The sequence below is a fragment of the Bufo bufo genome, chromosome 9 (assembly GCF_905171765.1).
Source record: "Bufo bufo chromosome 9, aBufBuf1.1, whole genome shotgun sequence".
Taxonomy (NCBI): Eukaryota; Metazoa; Chordata; class Amphibia; order Anura; family Bufonidae; genus Bufo; species Bufo bufo.
In genome coordinates, this window is record NC_053397.1 from 44,765,871 (window position 1) to 44,782,810 (window position 16,940).

Here is a 16,940-nt window from a genome sequence, read left to right on the forward strand (position 1 = left end):
ACATGTGGAATAAGGTGTTTCTCTGTGAGTCAACAGGGAATAGCACCTCCAGACGAAGGACTAATAGGAGTGATATATAGCCTTTTTCCACTATTGTTTTGGTGAATAATTACTAGCAGAAATAGACTAGTAAGTGCTTTGTTTAAGACTATTAATATGTAAGTTCAAAGATTTGTACCCATGACTATAATCTGTTATTAACAAAGATATACACGTGGTATAAACCCTGTGAAATGTACAAAACCCTTCTGTACAATTAAAATTGTAATGTTGAATGCTATGTTAACTGAAGGAAAATAAAGAATAAAAAAATAATAATATTGAGCCTTTCTGTCACAAAGGGTTAACTGTTTTTCCAGCTGTGTGACTGGTACTATCACTTTGTGCTGGTCAGCTAATAACCCTCCTAATAGGTCATAAACACTTATTTAAAGGGGTTATCCAACCCTTAAAAAGCCCCCCAAAATGCCCGGGTCTCATACTGGTCATACATACCCCGCTCCCCAGCACCCGCATCGCTCCTGATGCCCATCACTGCATCTCCATGTCACACAGATCAAAACATCCGGCGATGGGGGGGGAGGCAGCCAATAGCAGGCCGCAACGGGGACGAGCCTCCCTAGCGTCACCCGCTATAACCAGTATGAGGGGCCCAGGCATTTTGGGGCGCATTATAGGGGTTGGATAACCCCTTTAAGCCACATTCTTATCAGTAAGATAAGAACTGATATATAATGAGTGTTTAGGAGGTCAGAGAGCAGAGATAAAGAGTCCGTCTGCTCCCCAAATGACGGAAAAGACAGAAAATCCAAAGGGTACTACTAAAGTAGGGATGCTCAACCTGCGGCCCTCCAGCTGTTGTAAAACTACAACTCCCATCATGCTCGGCTTAGGCTGATAGCTGTAGGCATTCCGGGCATGCTGGGAGCTGTAGTTTTGCAGCAGCTGGAGGGCCGCAGGTTAGGCATCCCTGTACTAGAGCATGTCAACTCTGTAGAGAAAATAGGACGCCATATTTTGAATAAAAAACTATTGAAAAAATTATTTTTAGCTCAAAATGAGTACAATGCAATAACAAAACAAAATTTCCCCCAAAGGTGTACATAGCCTTTAAGTCCATGGATTACTGTTGTTAACTGAAACGTTATACGCACAGAGTCTGTGAGCTTCATACCATGACGCCATATGCAGTCCGTCTGTGCCCTGCTATATGGTTCCTTGGTACAGTATTATATTATGGAGATATTAGAAGCAATGTCCCTATTGTCCTTATGATGCAGTATGCCGTAATGTTTTGTTGCTGTATTCACTGGGAATCCAACTGTCAAATTGCTAACCTTCTGTTCAGATGCATCTTAAAGGGGTTGTCCCATCTCAACATTTATGGCATGTCACTAGGATATGCCACAAATGTCAGACAGGTGCGAGTACCACCTCTGGAACCCGCTCCTATCTCCAAAACGAAGCCCCTAAAATGAAGGAGAGCACACAGCGCATGCGCAACATTCTTTTCATTCACTGCAATGGGACTTATGAAAAAAGCAGAACGAGCTCGCTCAGCTATTTTCGGAATTCCCCTAGTAAGGAACGGGGAGAAAGCCGTGCAAGCGCAGCCGCCTCTCTGTCCTCCACTATGGGACTGTTACAAATAACTGAGCCAGCACTCAACTATTTTTCAAACTCCCATAGCAGTGAATGGAGGCTGGCTGCGCATGCTCTGCCACTCTCCCTTCTCTTTAGAGGCACCCAATCTGGAGATAGGAGCAGGTCCCAGAGGTCCCACTTGACATATGTGGCATATCCTAGCGATTTGCCATAAAGGTTGAGATGAGACAACCCCTTTAAGATACCTATGTGTGGTGGACGTGGGGCTCCAGCTAAGTCTTGTTATCATCCAGTTTCCACAATCTTCTAAATAGTAGACCTACCTAGTTATGCAGAGATACATCGGCCCATCCAGTATGACTATATAACCTTGTAAGACTTGCTGATCTGGAAAATTTTTAGAAAGCTGTAGTGGCGGTCATATTGACTTTCCTAGAAGCAGAACCAAGACGAGCTCAGTAGAATCTTCAAGTGTGGATACTCCCCTTAAAATAGTTGTCCATGCATAAAAAAAAAAAAGGGGGAAATCTGGACATTTAAGACCTGGCCCTTTGGACCACAACGGAATACCAATGAAACTGCACCCTTGGGGCAGGGCTTGAATAAGTCCCGCCCCAGCGGTGCCTGATTCACAGGATTGTCTCTGCAAAATTGGAATTGTTGGCAAGTATATAGAAGGACACACGGATATCATGGGGAGGATTTAGTGGCTGGACCCATGGCGATCAGCTCACTGTTGGTGGGTTCAACTAGGTGGACAGTCCCTTCCACTTTCTGTCTGTGAGTGATGAATGCATGGTTCTGTGTCTCCAAAAGTACTAACCACAACTAATGCCCTTACTCTCTGCACTCAATCCTTAACACGACAACACTGTGGTAGTCACTCTTTCATATTCAGCTTCCACAAACATATAATAAGCCAGATACTGACTTGTCTGTGTGTAATACTAATAGTATAAGCCAAGCTGTCTCAGACCATGGTATGGATTTACCAGTATGTAAGAGTACTGGTATAAAGACTGTTCACATCTGTTGTCTTGGAGTCACCCCTTGCTTTTCAGGCCTCTGTTCGCTCATGGACCAGTAAGTACGTCTTGTTAGAGTAGCAATCACTTACATGTCAGCCATGCACCACTACCTGGGTAAAAATGATGGGGGTTTTATTACAGAACACCTGGAGAGACACAGCTTTACAACTTATGCGTGAGGGTGGGCAACCTATCCTGAAATTACACTCAGCACGCCCTGCCAGTTGTTAGGTCATCTTAGGTGTAGATAACCTAGAATGATTTGTCCTTTGAGGAGTATCTGTCAGCGGGATTAACCCTATGAAACCAGTCATAGTGCCTGGCAGGGTTGATCCTGCTGTGTAAAATCCTGCCTTACTTATCTCCTTCTGTTGCACCATTCCAGAGTTAGAACTCTTTTTGCTAGTATTCAAATGAACTTATCGGTGCACCGCGTCGTGGCTCAGAGCACTAGATCTTCACAGCCTTGAACCTGCAGCCATTTCTAACCTCCCCTTGATGGACAGAGCCTGACTCGTGGCACAGCATTCTTGCACCTGCGCTGTAGTTTCCTGCGCTGGCTCACGTGCAGTACTCATCTGTGCTCCTGTAAAAGTAGCTGCTCTGCTTATGGCGCAAGTGCATGACCAGACAAGGTGCCTTGCACTGTCACTTAAGGTAGGAGAGGCTGTAGGTGCAGGGCAGTGTAGATCTGGTACTCTGAGGGGGTACCAATAGTCCATGGATTAATTATGTACCAATAAGTTAAATTTTTTAATTGCATACTAACAATCTTACTGTGGAAACCACAAAAACTCCTAAGGCTGTATTACACTGGCCGATATTTCGGCTGATCATTGCTATTGAGCGTTCACATGAACGTTTATTAGCAACCATTTTGCAGTGTAAAACTGCCGCCGCCGATTGCTAGTTCATCAGGCTGCTTAAAAATCAGTGCTTGCCGGCGGTAGATCATGGTGTCTAATAATGATCAGCCGCTAGACGGTATTGGGACGAGCGATGGCATTGCGATCGCTCCTCCTCATGTTGTAGAGGAAATTGCTGCATGTAATAGCAGCGGTCTCCTCCGCTAGCAAGCAAGCGATTACTGCACCCCACTACATCTGCTCCCTTGTGTCTGTTTACCACCTTACACGTGCTGTCCGTTTTGCTAATGATAAGACTAAAATCCACCATTATCCAAAGCTCTTTTGCCTAGTTCACACGTCAGTGTTTTGATCAGTGATTTCCATCAGTGATTGAGAGCTAAAACCAGGAATGGAGCCTCCACAGAAATAAGGTACGAGGGAAAGATCTGCTCCTGTTCTGTGTTTAGAGCCGCACCTGGTTTGGGCTCAGAATAATTATGGAAATCACTGACCAAAACACTGTGAATAAGGGGTTAGTCCCATTTTCAAGACTTCTCCTGAGCTGCACCAGTTCTCTGGAATGCCCTACCCCAAGCAATTAGGTTAATTCCCAACTCTCACAGTTTTAGGCGCTCCCTAAAAACATATCTTTTTAGGGTGGCCTATCACATGTCCAATCTAACTCTTCTTCATTCAACCCTCTTCAACATTTTCCTCCAGACCCTCTCATCCAGCAGTATCCACCATACCCCGTGCACTCAGAAGCACTACAGATACCAGCTAGTAACTGGCTCATGCATTTTAATATCTACCCCCTGACTTAGTTAAGGGCTCTTTCACACTTGCGTTGTTCTGTTCCGGCATAGAGTTCCGTCGTCGGGGCTCTATGCCGGAAGAATCCTGATCAGGATTATCCCCATGCATTCTGAATGGAGAGAAATCCGTTCAGGATGCATCAGGATGTCTTCAGTTCCGGAACGGAACGTTTTTTGGCCGGAGAAAATACCGCAGCATGCTGCGCTTTTTGCTCCGGTCAAAAATCCTGAACACTTGCCGCAAGGCCGGATCCGGAATTAATGCCCATTGAAAGGCATTAATCGGGATCCGGCCTTAAGCTAAACGTCGTTTCGGCGCATTACCGGATCCGACGTTTAGCTTTTTCTCAATGGTTACCATGGCTGACAGGACGCTAAAGTCCTGTTTGCCATGGTAAAGTGTAGTGGGGAGCGGGGGAGCAGTATACTTACCGTCCGTGCGGCTCCCGGGGCGCTTCAGAGTGACGTCAGGGGGCCCCACGCGCATGGGTGACGTGATCACATCATCCATGTGCATGGGGCGCTCTGACGTCATTCTGGAGCTCCCCGGGAGCCGCACGGACGGTAAGTATACTGCTCCCCCGCTCCCCACTACTACTACGGCAACCAGGACTTTAATAGCGTCCTGGCTGCCATAGTAACACTGAACGCATTTTGAAGACGGATCCGTCTTCAAATGCTTTCAGTTCACTTGCGTTGTTACGGATCCGGCGGGCACCTCCGGCAAATGGAGTACACGACGGATCCGGACAACGCAAGTGTGAAAGAGGCCTTAGGTGGCTGGACCATTGCACCAAACAAGCACTTTGTACCTTTTGTGCCTACTTCCTCATAGATTGTAAGCTCTTGCGAGCAGGGCCCTCACTCCATGTTTGTTGGTTAGTCTGTCTGTAGGTGTACCCTGTGATTGTACGGTGCTCCGGAATAAAGATTATGGTGCACATTTATTAAGACCCATGTTTTAGACGGCGGTCTTAATAAAGCCCCTGCACTGGCGGTGGATCCGCCGGAGTTATGTAGTGGGGCCAGCCTCTTTATAACTTCGGCGGATCTTCCGCTAGTTCCAAATGTAAGACAGCTTCCGAGTCGTATTACATTCAGACCTAGAAAATGGCGTAGAAAATGGTAAATGAGACCGGCCTGCCTGCCCTTCCCCGCCACGCCAACTTTTTTAGACCTGGGGTGAGCAGGGAGAAGTCGCAGATTTCGGCGTAACTAGCTGTTGCGCTGCAATCTGCGCCGGAAATACGCCTATAGGCGGGTCCTATTTTTATTATTATTAGGAACCGTTCACACTCTGTGGCAAAATTCCGACGTCAGAATTTCAATCATAGGCAGCACTGCAGTTTACAGGCCGGCGGTTTAAAGCCACGACCACACCAAGTACGGATATGCCCCTTCTTGGTGTGGTGTGTGTGTGTGGACATCCACGCTTAGCTCCATTCAATGAATCTAAGTCGTGAGAGGGGCGGCACAGTTCAAAATCTGTCGTGTGAACAGGACCTTATTATTAACAAAAACGGTTTTATTTCTGGAACGGTGCAATGGGAAAAGATAAATGAGACCTCATTTACTCAGCCTACCAGTTATTACGCCTGGTTTCATGGCATTCATCCTGATGACAGATTCTTCTCAAAGTCTATTACCGACCCAAAATGGCCATTCTGGTAAATGAGAAGTTGAAGAAAATGATGCCAGGCGGTGACTTTGTTATTAGCTTTACGTGCTAAGAAAATGACAATTGTGTCCAACTATTGTAAATTCTGGTAGATCCATCGGTCACCTATGTAAAAATGGCTGCCGGAACCGAATAGAACCCGCCCTCCCTCATTAATGATCTACTAATGTGTGGCGGTTTCGGGGTAGCAGTGCTTTTTATTGAGTTGTCCCGTTTTTACCTCATCATTACCCATTTCCTTTTTACGTCACATAAACATTGTGTCATTGTGTATGTGTAAAATGGAGCCATTTTGTAAGGTCTGTGTGGGGTCTTCAGTGTTGAACGCAGTAGGCCTCATGGAGAACATAGAGGCCTGGTTACCCATGGCGAATTGATTTCCATTTTCATGTTCTAAAATGGCACTGGAAAAATGGAGGTTGGTTTCTACGGGCAACAAGATCCTATTTTCCCTCCTTAGTATTTATACTGCCCATATGGGTCTAGTAGAGTTAAATTTGATATTAATTTCTCCAAAGTCACAGGAAAACACCACGTGATGATTTTGACATTTCCTATCTACCCATCCACCATTATCAACCACTTTGATCTGATATCTAATACTAAAATGCTATTTTCTATAGAAGCAGAGGCTCAGGCACTGCTCAGGCTGCCTGTGCGCATTGTACAAGAACTAGCTTGGAACAACTCTCCAGAATAGACCAGATGTGTAATCGTCTCGCGTTATGCCATTATACCCTCGTGCGGGGAATGGATGATCACTTTCTCATTTCACAGTGTGAACGGCGGCTTCAGATGCTCCGCATCATCCCTGATTTATTACAGCTCTTTTCTTGTCATGATATGTAGGGTTGTCACCTTTCCCAACCAAAAATACCGTCTAAGTTAAGCCACACCCCAAAGGGGGTGTGGTTGTGGGGGCGTGGCTTAACACGGGTGTTAAGTCACTATGGCACAATGTGGCTCCCAGTATTAATAGTGCCCCCCAGTAATGTTAATGCCCCCCATTAGTGCTCTCCAGAATTGATAATGCCCCCGGTAATAGTAATGCCTCCATTAGTGCCCCCCACAATGTAGCTGCTCCATAGTGACTGGGATAATTCAAGTAGCTGAGCCAGCATTTTCCTCAGGGTCTCGGCCACCAGTTTATGTTGCCCCCAGATTGAGCAGAACAAAACTGGTGATAGGTCCCCTGCTCTACCTGTTACCCATATAGCACTAAGGGCATCTGTCAGCAGTTTTGTTCCTATGACACTGGCTGACCTGTTACATGTGCCCATGGCAGCTGAAGACCTCTGTGTTGGTCCCATGTTCACTTGTCCGCTTTGCTGAGAAAAATGAAGTTTTAATATATGTGAATGAGCCTCTAGGAGCAACGGGGGCGTTGTCATTACACTTAGAGGCTCAGCTCTCTCTGCAACTTCTGTGCTCTCTGCACTTTGATTGACAGGGCTAGGTGTGATAATGCTTTCACTACTTAGTCCTGTCAATCAAAGTGAAGAGTGAGCGTCAGTTGCAGAAAGAGCATAGCCTCTAGGTGTAACGGCAATGCCCCCGTTGCTCCTAGAGGCTCATTTGCATATATTAAAACATAATTTTTCTCAGCAATGCGGGCACATATGAACATGGGACCAACACAGATGTCTTCAGCTGCCAAGCGCACATGTAACAGGTCAGCCACTGTCATAGGTACAAAACTGCTGACAGATGCCCTTTAAAAACTGCTAAAGGCTTCCTTTAACTAGAAAACTTCAGCATTTCAGCTCCACTGGTACACGTAAAATTCAAGTATCTTTGGGATCTCCATAGACCAGCTCTAGCAGTAGAACCTGTGAATCATATCGTACCAGGCACATAGATATACGACTGGTGATCATAGAAGAGAAGAACAATGACACCAATGGTCCGCAGCGGTAAATGCTCATTTGTCGGTACCCGGTAAAGAACGGTGGAACCACAATGAACACAGTTGTGAGTCGCCATTTTATATTTTACTTTTATTATACTTCGATGGCCTCTAATTTTGATAACTTTGAATCAATGATGGAGTACAGTAATATGTATAAAGAATTGCCAAGTTGCCTTGGGTGTGGTGCGATGTTCTGCAGAGCCCTGCCTCTCTTGTACTGTATATACAGCATTCCCCCTTCTCTGTAGATGAAATTTTACTGGGTCCGAATTCTTCCCCTAATGCCATAATGTAGACCGGTGCCGGAGCTGCGAAGAGGGAGCGCTGTATATAACAGATGTCTGCCACAGATATTTTTACATCTTTGCTTCATTTTCCAGGGTGAAGGAATATTGCCATATTTTGGTAATTTTCGTCTCTTAGCTGAGTTCTCTACACCTTTTGTCAATCAACGGTAGGTTAAGAACCTTTTTTGTACTGTAATTCTTGTGTACTGTCTGCATACAGATCCTGTCCCATGCTGCCCAGGTCATAGACAGTGTAATGCTGCGGGTTCAATATATATTCTATAAAGACCTGCTTATGTGCCCTGGTTTATTCCTATTTGCATAGGACTGCACCCAGTCTGAAAAAATTCTGTATGATATACTGCACATATGAGATCCGTCAACAGCAACCACGTGACTGCTTTTTTTTAATGCAATCTTGCAGAATGATTGGGCTCATACACACATAGGTACTGTGACTTTGTGCGTGAGCTACATATGGAGATATGGTCCATATGGTTGGATCAAAAAAGCCTTTCCTAGAAGCTTGCTTTGAAAAAAGTTTTCCATTTTTTTGGGGGAAAAAATCTGACTTTGTCCTTGGGTCCAAATTGATACACTTTTGCATGCAAGCGTAATACAGCCTTGAGCATGCGTCCCTTAATCAAAGGTGGAGCGTTACTTTTAGCAGATTATTGGTTTTGCCAAACAAATCTTAAAGTATTTTAGGGGAGTTTTATACTGGTGACCTATCCTCTGTCTAAGGGATAGGTCATCAGTATGCGATCGCTGAGGGTCCGACAACCAGGACCCCCGCTAATAAGCTGTTTGAGAAGGCACCGGCACTTGCAGTAGTGCGTCTGCCTTCTCTTAGCAAACCAAGCACAGGCCGTACGTTGTATAGCGGCTGTGCTTGGTATCGTGCTCAGCCACATTTACTTCTATGGGGCTGAGCTGCACCTAAGCCATGTGATCGTCACCCGGCCCAGGAAAAGCTGGAGAAGGCCGCGGCACTACTGAGTGGCGCTGCCTCTTCAAACAGCAGATCGGCAGGGGTCCCGGGTGTCGGACCCCAACTGATCAGATACTGGTGACCTATCCAGAGGATAGGTCATCAGTATAAAACTCCCAGAAAACCCCTTTAAGGTGACCACAAACATTGGATAGAAGGTGGTTGATGGGTGAAGAACCATTGAATGAACGATCGCCCGGTGAGCAATTGTTTGCCAATGCAGCCATGCACATTTGAGTCCATATTGGCTGTTCTTAAAACTGCCCATACATCCATACATATTCAAAGAATGAACAGTCTTTTTTGGAGAACCATTCGTGGCCAAAAATTTCAAACATGGCTGACTTCTTTCCAGGCAGTGAAGTTCCATTGTAGCTGTTATAGATCAGATGGCAAATGATAATCCACAGTACACTTTGTTCTAGTTTCTTCTGCACATTAAAGGGGATATCCCATGACTAATGTAAAAAATGAATTATAGTGCATGACAGCCTCTTTTTAACAAAGCTAGAACCAGCCCTGGACCTCACATGGATCCAGAGATCTCCCCATTCATTGCTCTGCTAGATTTATACCAAGCTAGCAGCTCAAGGGGAGTGTCTTATCTGCTGCACCTCGGGGGTCGTGTCCATGCTCTCCCTATCACAGCTCAGGGGGCGTGTCTCAGCTCTCCCTATCACAGCTCAGGGGGCGTGTCTCCGCTCTCCCTATCACAACTCAGGAGGCAGTTGAAGGATGAAACTGAGCATGTGCGGCCTTCTCAGTGAGCAGGTCAAAGAAATAAGAAAAAAACAAACAGCAGGTGGCGCTATACAGATACATTTTATTGAATAACTCAGTGGCTATACAAAATTTTTAATTACATGCAATTACAAAAGAATTCAGATCCAGGTGCTGGTTTGAAAACTATAGAATATGTTTTTTGGGACAACTCCTTTAAGGTGCAGGTTAGACCTTGTGCTATTGTAGCATAATCACGGCATAGTTAATCTTTTACTTGTATGTAACTAAACACTTCCATATACAGGTGAAACTCGAAAACTTAGAATATTGTGCAAAAGTTCATTTATTTCTGTAATGCAATTTAAAAGGTGAAACTAATATATGAGATAGACTCATTACATGCAAAGCGAGATATCTCAAGCCTTTATTTGTTATAATTTGGATGATTATGGCTTACAGCTTATGAAAACCCCAAAGTCACAATCTTAGAAAATTTTAATATTACATTAAATCAATAAAAAAGGATGTTAAATAGAAAAATGTAGGACCTCTGAGAAGTATAATCTTGCATATGTACTCAGTACTTGGTTTGGGCCCCTTTTGCATCAATTACTTCCTCAATGCGGCGTGGCATGGATGCTATCAGCCTATGGCACTGCTGAGGTGTTATGAAAGTCCAGGATGCTTCCAGCCTTCAGCTCTTCTGCATTGTTCGGTCTCATGTCTCTCATCTTTTCTTGGCAATGCCCCATAGATTCTCTATGGGGTTCAAGTCAGGCGAGTTTGCTGGCCAATCAAGCACAGTAATCCCATGGTTATTGAACCAGGTTTTGGTACTTTTGGCAGTGTGGACAGGGGCCAAGTCCTGCTGGAAAATGAAGTCATCATCTCCATAAAGCTCGTCTGCGGAAGGAAGCATGAAGTGCTCCAAAATCCCCTTGTAGACGGCTGCGTTGACTTTAGACTTAATGAAGCACAGTGGACCAACACCAGCAGATGACATGTCTCCCCAAATCAAGACACATTGTGGAAACTTCACACTGCACTTCAAGTATCTTGCATTGTGTGCCTCTGCATTCTTCCTCCAGACTCCGGGTCCTTGGTTTCCAAATGAGATGCAAAAGTTGCTCTCATCAGAACAGAGGACTTTGGACCACTGAGCAACAGACCAGTTCTTTTTTTCTTTAGCCCAGGTAAGACGCTTCTGACGTTGTTTGTTGTTCAGCAGAGGCTTGACAAGAGGAATACGACATTTGAAGCCCATGTCCAGGATCCGTCTGTGTGTGTGGTGGCTCTTGATGCACTAACTCCAGCCTCAGTCCACTCCTTGTGAAAGTCCCCAACACTTTTGAATGGCCTTTTCCTGACAATCCTCTCCAGGCTGTGGTCATCCCTGCTGCTTGTGCACCTTTGTCTTCCACACTTGTCCCTTCCACATAACTTTCTATTAATGTGCTTTGATACAGCACTTTGGGAACATCCAACTTCTTTTGCAATTACCTTTTGAGGCTTTCCCTCATGGAGGGTGTCAATGATGGTTTTCTGCACAAGGCCCCTTGCAGACGAGCGTGTGGGGATTAGGTCCGGATGCGTTGCGAATGCGTTCAGTGAAAAATTCACGATTTCGCAAACAAAGTCAGTCAGTTTTGTCTGCGATCGTGTTCAGTTGTTATCGTGCGGGCGCAATGTGATTTTAATGTGTTTTGCACGCACGTGATAAAAAACTGAATGTTTACAAACAACTCTTAGCAACCATCAGTAAAAAACGCATCGCATCCGCACTTGGCTTCAGGATGCGATTTTCACACAGTCCCATTCACTTCTATGGGGCCTGCGTTGCGTGAAAATCGCAGAATATAGAGCATGCTACGATTTAAACGCAACACACAAGTGATGCGTGAAAACCAACGCACATGTACACAGCCCCATTGAAATGAACGGGATCTAGTTTCTCTGCGGGCGCAATGCCTTCGCATCATGCATTGCGCCTGCGCGGAATACTCGCTTGTGTGAAAGAGGCCCAACTGTCAGGTCAGCAGTCTTTCCCATGATTGTGATTCCTACTGAACCAGACAGAGACAATTTAAAGGCTCAGGAACCCTTTGCTCAGGGGGTATGGATTAATTGGCTGACGAGAGTGTGACACTTTGAGCCTAGAATATTGAACCTTTTCACAAAATTCTAATTTTCTGAGATTGTGACTTTGGGGTTTCATAAGCTGTAAGCCATAATCATCCAAATTATAACAAATAAAGGCTTGAGATATCTCGCTTTGCATGTAATGAGTCTATCTCATATGTTAGCTTCACCTTTTAAGTTGCATTACTGAAATAATTGAACTTTTGCACAATATTCTAATTTTTCGAGTTTCACCTGTATCTCATTTTTTTTTTTACATATCATTTTGGGCAATTGAGATATTGTGCTTAGATCCCAGCAGTGGAATGTATGACTACAGTACTCTGTGGTTTAACACCTGGCATTGTCGATCATTAACGTTATCTATTGAGTTTTGCAGGTGGTTCTTCGAAGTTCTGGGATACTCAAAGCACTCCCTGCCTAACATGGTGAATGGAGTCTTGATGACAATCGTCTTCTTCATTGTTAGGATAGCCGTCATACCCACCTATTACAGGCGTGTCTTTTCTACCTTTGGCACAGAGGCGTTTCACAGACTGGGCTTTGGCGCGCAGTGCGCCTGGATCATTTCCAGCATCTCCCTGGATATAATGAACGTTATGTGGATGATGAAAATCACAAAGGGATGTTACAAAGTCCTGTACCACCCTGATGGTGCATTGACCAAAACTCAGAAAAATGGGAAAGCAGAATAGAAGCAACGGCCTTTCTCATGTCTTCCATCCTTCAGATGTTGCAGGCTCTGCCAAGACTTGCATGTTTTTTTTCTCTCCCAGACATAAAATGTATTTTAAGGAACTTCCATAATTACGTCACCTCGTTGTGTCCATCCTTCATATTCTCACCCGGCACTTCCACAAACACTGTTCCAAAGAGCAAGAACTTCTTTTCTGGTTATTTCATCGCTACTGTAGAGTTCCAGAATATAACTCCGTAGGAAACTGAAAGGGTTTTTGTTTTAAATTAAAAAAAAAGGCTTTGTGTGGTGTAAAATCAAAGTCAATACAGTACTCGCCTTACTGATCCCCGGCCGCGCCCATTCTGCCACCTGGTCCCTCTCAACGCGCAGAAAATGACTGCTCAGCTAATCTGTCCAGAGGGACCAGAAAACAGAGCTGGCAGGGGACTGAGAAGCATTGGAACGGGATTGGCAGAAGATCAGTAGGATGAGAACAGACTTGTTTCATTATTTTACATCATGTGTAGCCCTTTAAAAGAAAAATGTTAGTGGCTGGATAACCCCTTTTAGATCCGCTCTAAAACGCAGTCTGCATCTCGGCACTCAGTGACCACCATATACAGTACTTCTTATATACTAAAATAGAGGTTGGTTGGTAAGAAAGACACAGTTTATTTAATTTTTTATTTTATTTTTTTGCTCATTTTGAAAGGTTTCGGCAAGGGCCTACAACCCCTTGCACATAACATTTTGGAGATCTGCTGTTTTGTAGATCTTTTTAGAACCAAAGGAGGATCGGATGGTGGGTGATATATCAGAAAGGGGGGCAATTCCATCTGCCTTGTGCTTTGAACTAATCCTCCTTTTGATCTGAAAGGTGTACAGGAGAGGCGATCTTCCAAATCTGAAGCGGATAGGGCCTAGCTAGGGTCTCCGCTGCTGTCATATTAATCCAATGTAAGGATTAGCGGCTTATAAATGTCATCCTTGTCGACAACTCAAGCCTTCAGGGGCGGTCTGGGAACTTAAAGTGGCCCTGGAAAAAAATACTAAAAGTGGCCCTGTTTTGTAGTCTGGTCCGAATTGATGGAAAGCAGGGCCAGCAATACCATATTGTGGCACATTATACCACCCCAACAGAGGTAAATACCACAGTCCATCACAAAATACATCCCCAAAAACTTCCACTGGCTGGCCGTGAGGAGGGCTCAGGCGGCCCCCTGGGAAATTTCCCTGTAAGGTCTATGGTCAATCCGCCCCTGCAAGTCTTTAAGTGTTAATGATGTCCTACTTGAAAGAGGACCTGTCACGTGATTTTTTTTTTTTCTAAAGCTAATACTTTCATCTGTAGTCTGCCTCCAGCAGACGACATTACACTTGTTTTTTTCAGATTGGCCCCTACATTATGCCGCCATGGCACCTGCTCTGTTCTGACGCCTACTATGCCAATCAGTACAGGGAGGAGGAGACCTCTGCTGTTCCCAGTGGGTGTATTCTTCTCCCTGTCTGTGACGCTGTCCAATCGCTTCAAGAGGCCTCACAGCCAGAAAGAAGATGAGCTGTTCTTGCGAGATTTGGTACATTTTGTAGGAACAGGCTATTTAAGAGAATACTATACTCGCTTAGATAGCCTGTTCTCATGAGATTTACCAAATCTTGCAAGAACACCTTGTCTTCTCCCTGGATGTGAAGCGATTGGACAGCGTCACAGACAGGGAGAAGAATACACCCACTGAGAAGAGCAGAGGTCTCCCCCTCACTATACCTTTGCTACTCATTAGCATATTTGGTGCCACAATAGGGGGCATAGCAGCGCAATGGAGGGGACGGTCTAAAAAAAACAAAACAAAACAAGCTCAATGGTATCTGCTAGAGGTGGACTACAGATGATGAAGGTATTCATTTTAGAAAATAAATCCTGTGTAACACGTCCTCTTTAAAAGTTACCATGGTGGTTAATGAGTTACAAGTCCTTGAATAATTAGTAATATTCACTGGTGCTTGAGATTCGCAGCATACCGGTAATTTGAGGTTCCTGTCTCGCAATGATTTTGTAAAATGTATTTGAAAGTTGTAGAAAAATATTATTCGAATCAATGTCAGACTTTGGAAATACTTGAAAATGGAAAGACAAAGGGAACAGAGCACAGCCACAGTGATATTATTAGGAAGTAAAAGGGGTTTGGAAAGAATATTTGGATATAAATAATGTGAGCAGTTTGTGAGTCGGCAAACGCATACGCACACGTTTGGTGTAATCATTTATCGCTGTGAGTCTAAGTTCCTCATGGGCGGGCTTAACTTAAAATGATGTAATTTACAATTCTAGTCTTCACTTCATCTTCTATTTGTTAGGTAAGAATAGGTTTGAAATTGCCACCTAAGAAGTTAAAAGCATTTGTAAAGTTTGGTTTATTACTAAGTGAACCTTTTCTTGGGTTGCATATACGACAGTTCTCTAGCTTCTGTTACCTGAATAGCTCCTTTTACAAGCAAGAGGCATCTAAATTGAAAAGGGATCAAAGATGAGGAAAGCCCAATTTATTTTAGGCTCTGCTATTGGAGTTTTAACTTTTTTGCCACAATAGTATCCATACGTTGCCCTTACGCCCTAATGTTAAAAAATAGTTTTTAGTTTTTTTTTGCAAGATGTCTCTCCGGCATACTAATGTATTCAAGCCCGGCTGCAGCCAAATGGACACTTTCTGTTGGGTGGATGACGAAATGGAAACGTCTGACATATGCGCTGGGAGCTTTCCTGCTCATATGCAAAATGTGCACTGTAAAAGCATTATGAGCACAGACTTAGCAGAATGCTGTGCTGTTCTGGTATTTCCATTGACAAGCCACAGGCGCTGTAAAGAACTTTTGTTGATAGCACCAGGTAGAGCCGCCAATCATTTTTTTCCCCAAAGCTCAGTTTCTGCTGTTATACAAATCACTCTTGCTTGTAAATGGAACAGTTTAGGATCTAGAAGTATTTGCAGTATATATAATTCCCCTAATATACAGGTGGCAGTTCATCAATGTTGAACCTTAAAGGGGCTGTGCAGTGCTACAATATTAATGACCTATCGTCAGGATAGGTCATCAATATCAGATTGGCGAGTGTCCTGCGCTTGTGCAAATGCTGCTTCAAAATCCTCTAATTTGTAATTACACTGCGCCGCCTCCGCAAGCGAGACAACGGGCAGGTAATTTCAGAGCAGAGGCAGCGCTTGCACGAGTGCAGCTACCGTTTCAGCTGGGATTCTGGGATTCGGGCGATCACCGATCAGGCATTGATGACCCATCCTGAGGATAGGTCATCAATACTGTAGCATTGCACGACCCCTTTAACTTTACATTTACTCCACAAAAGGGGGAAACGATGGTATGCCCTAGACGGCAGCAGTTGTTGTTTTATGTCTGTTGGTTTTCCGCTTGTATCTATTTCCAGATAGATCAAATTGTAACGTTTATTCTGCTGGTTCATGCTGTTTGCAGATCACTGCAGCAGAATTTGGAAGGGGTTAAAAGGAAGGGCGTCTTTTTAATTTTAAATATAGTTTGATACCTTCATAATTTTTATTAAATATTGACGTGCGAGTCTTTTTTTTATCCACATTATTTTTTTGTTTTCATAAGGTCGCAGTGTAGGCACCAATTTGCATGATTTTTCCTTTGCTGAAGCGTATTTCTGCCAGCTGGCACCCATCAACGCATATAAATGTGCCCGGCCTAAGTTTCTTATGCTGTCCTCAGCAATTCTTCATCAATGCAACCTCCATGCGTCTGAGCTAAAAGTAACAAAGTCATGTCCAACACCTGTTCTGCATCTCCTTTTACGTTCATTTAAAGGGGTTCTGCAGTTCTTTTAAACTGATGATCTATCCTCTGAATAGATCATCAGCATCTGATCGGTGGAGGTCCGACACCCAGGACCCCCGCTGATCAGCTGTATGTAGTCGTGGCCAGTGATACCAGTCATGACGTCACTGGGCCTGAGGGAAACAGAAAGAAGGTTGCGGCGCTCCTGGAGCACTGCTGCCTTCTCAAACAGCTGATTGGCGGGGGGTCCCCGGTTTTGGACCCCCGCCGATCAGATGCTGATGATCTATCCAGGGGATAGATCATCAGTTTAAGAGAACTGCAGAACCCATTTAACAGTCTTTACCAGCGCGTGAGGCTTGTATTCCCGCATTCTGCAACTGTATGAAGACAGTGTAAATATCTTTCTATTATAATCATAGACTGGA

General features: G+C 44.4%; 1 protein-coding gene across 2 annotated transcripts in view; it reads left to right on the forward strand.

Annotated features, from left to right (window-relative positions):
- TLCD4 (TLC domain containing 4) overlaps positions 1–15,160 on the forward strand; it is a 59,077-nt gene extending 43,917 nt beyond the window's left edge. For both annotated transcript variants that reach the window (XM_040406612.1, XM_040406613.1), the window contains exons 6-7: positions 8,264–8,337; positions 12,403–15,160. In XM_040406612.1, coding sequence (XP_040262546.1) covers positions 8,264–8,337; positions 12,403–12,718 — 390 coding nt within the window. In that variant the 3' untranslated portion in view covers positions 12,719–15,160. The remainder of the gene's footprint in view (positions 1–8,263; positions 8,338–12,402) is intronic.
- The last annotated feature ends 1,780 nt before the right edge of the window (positions 15,161–16,940 follow it).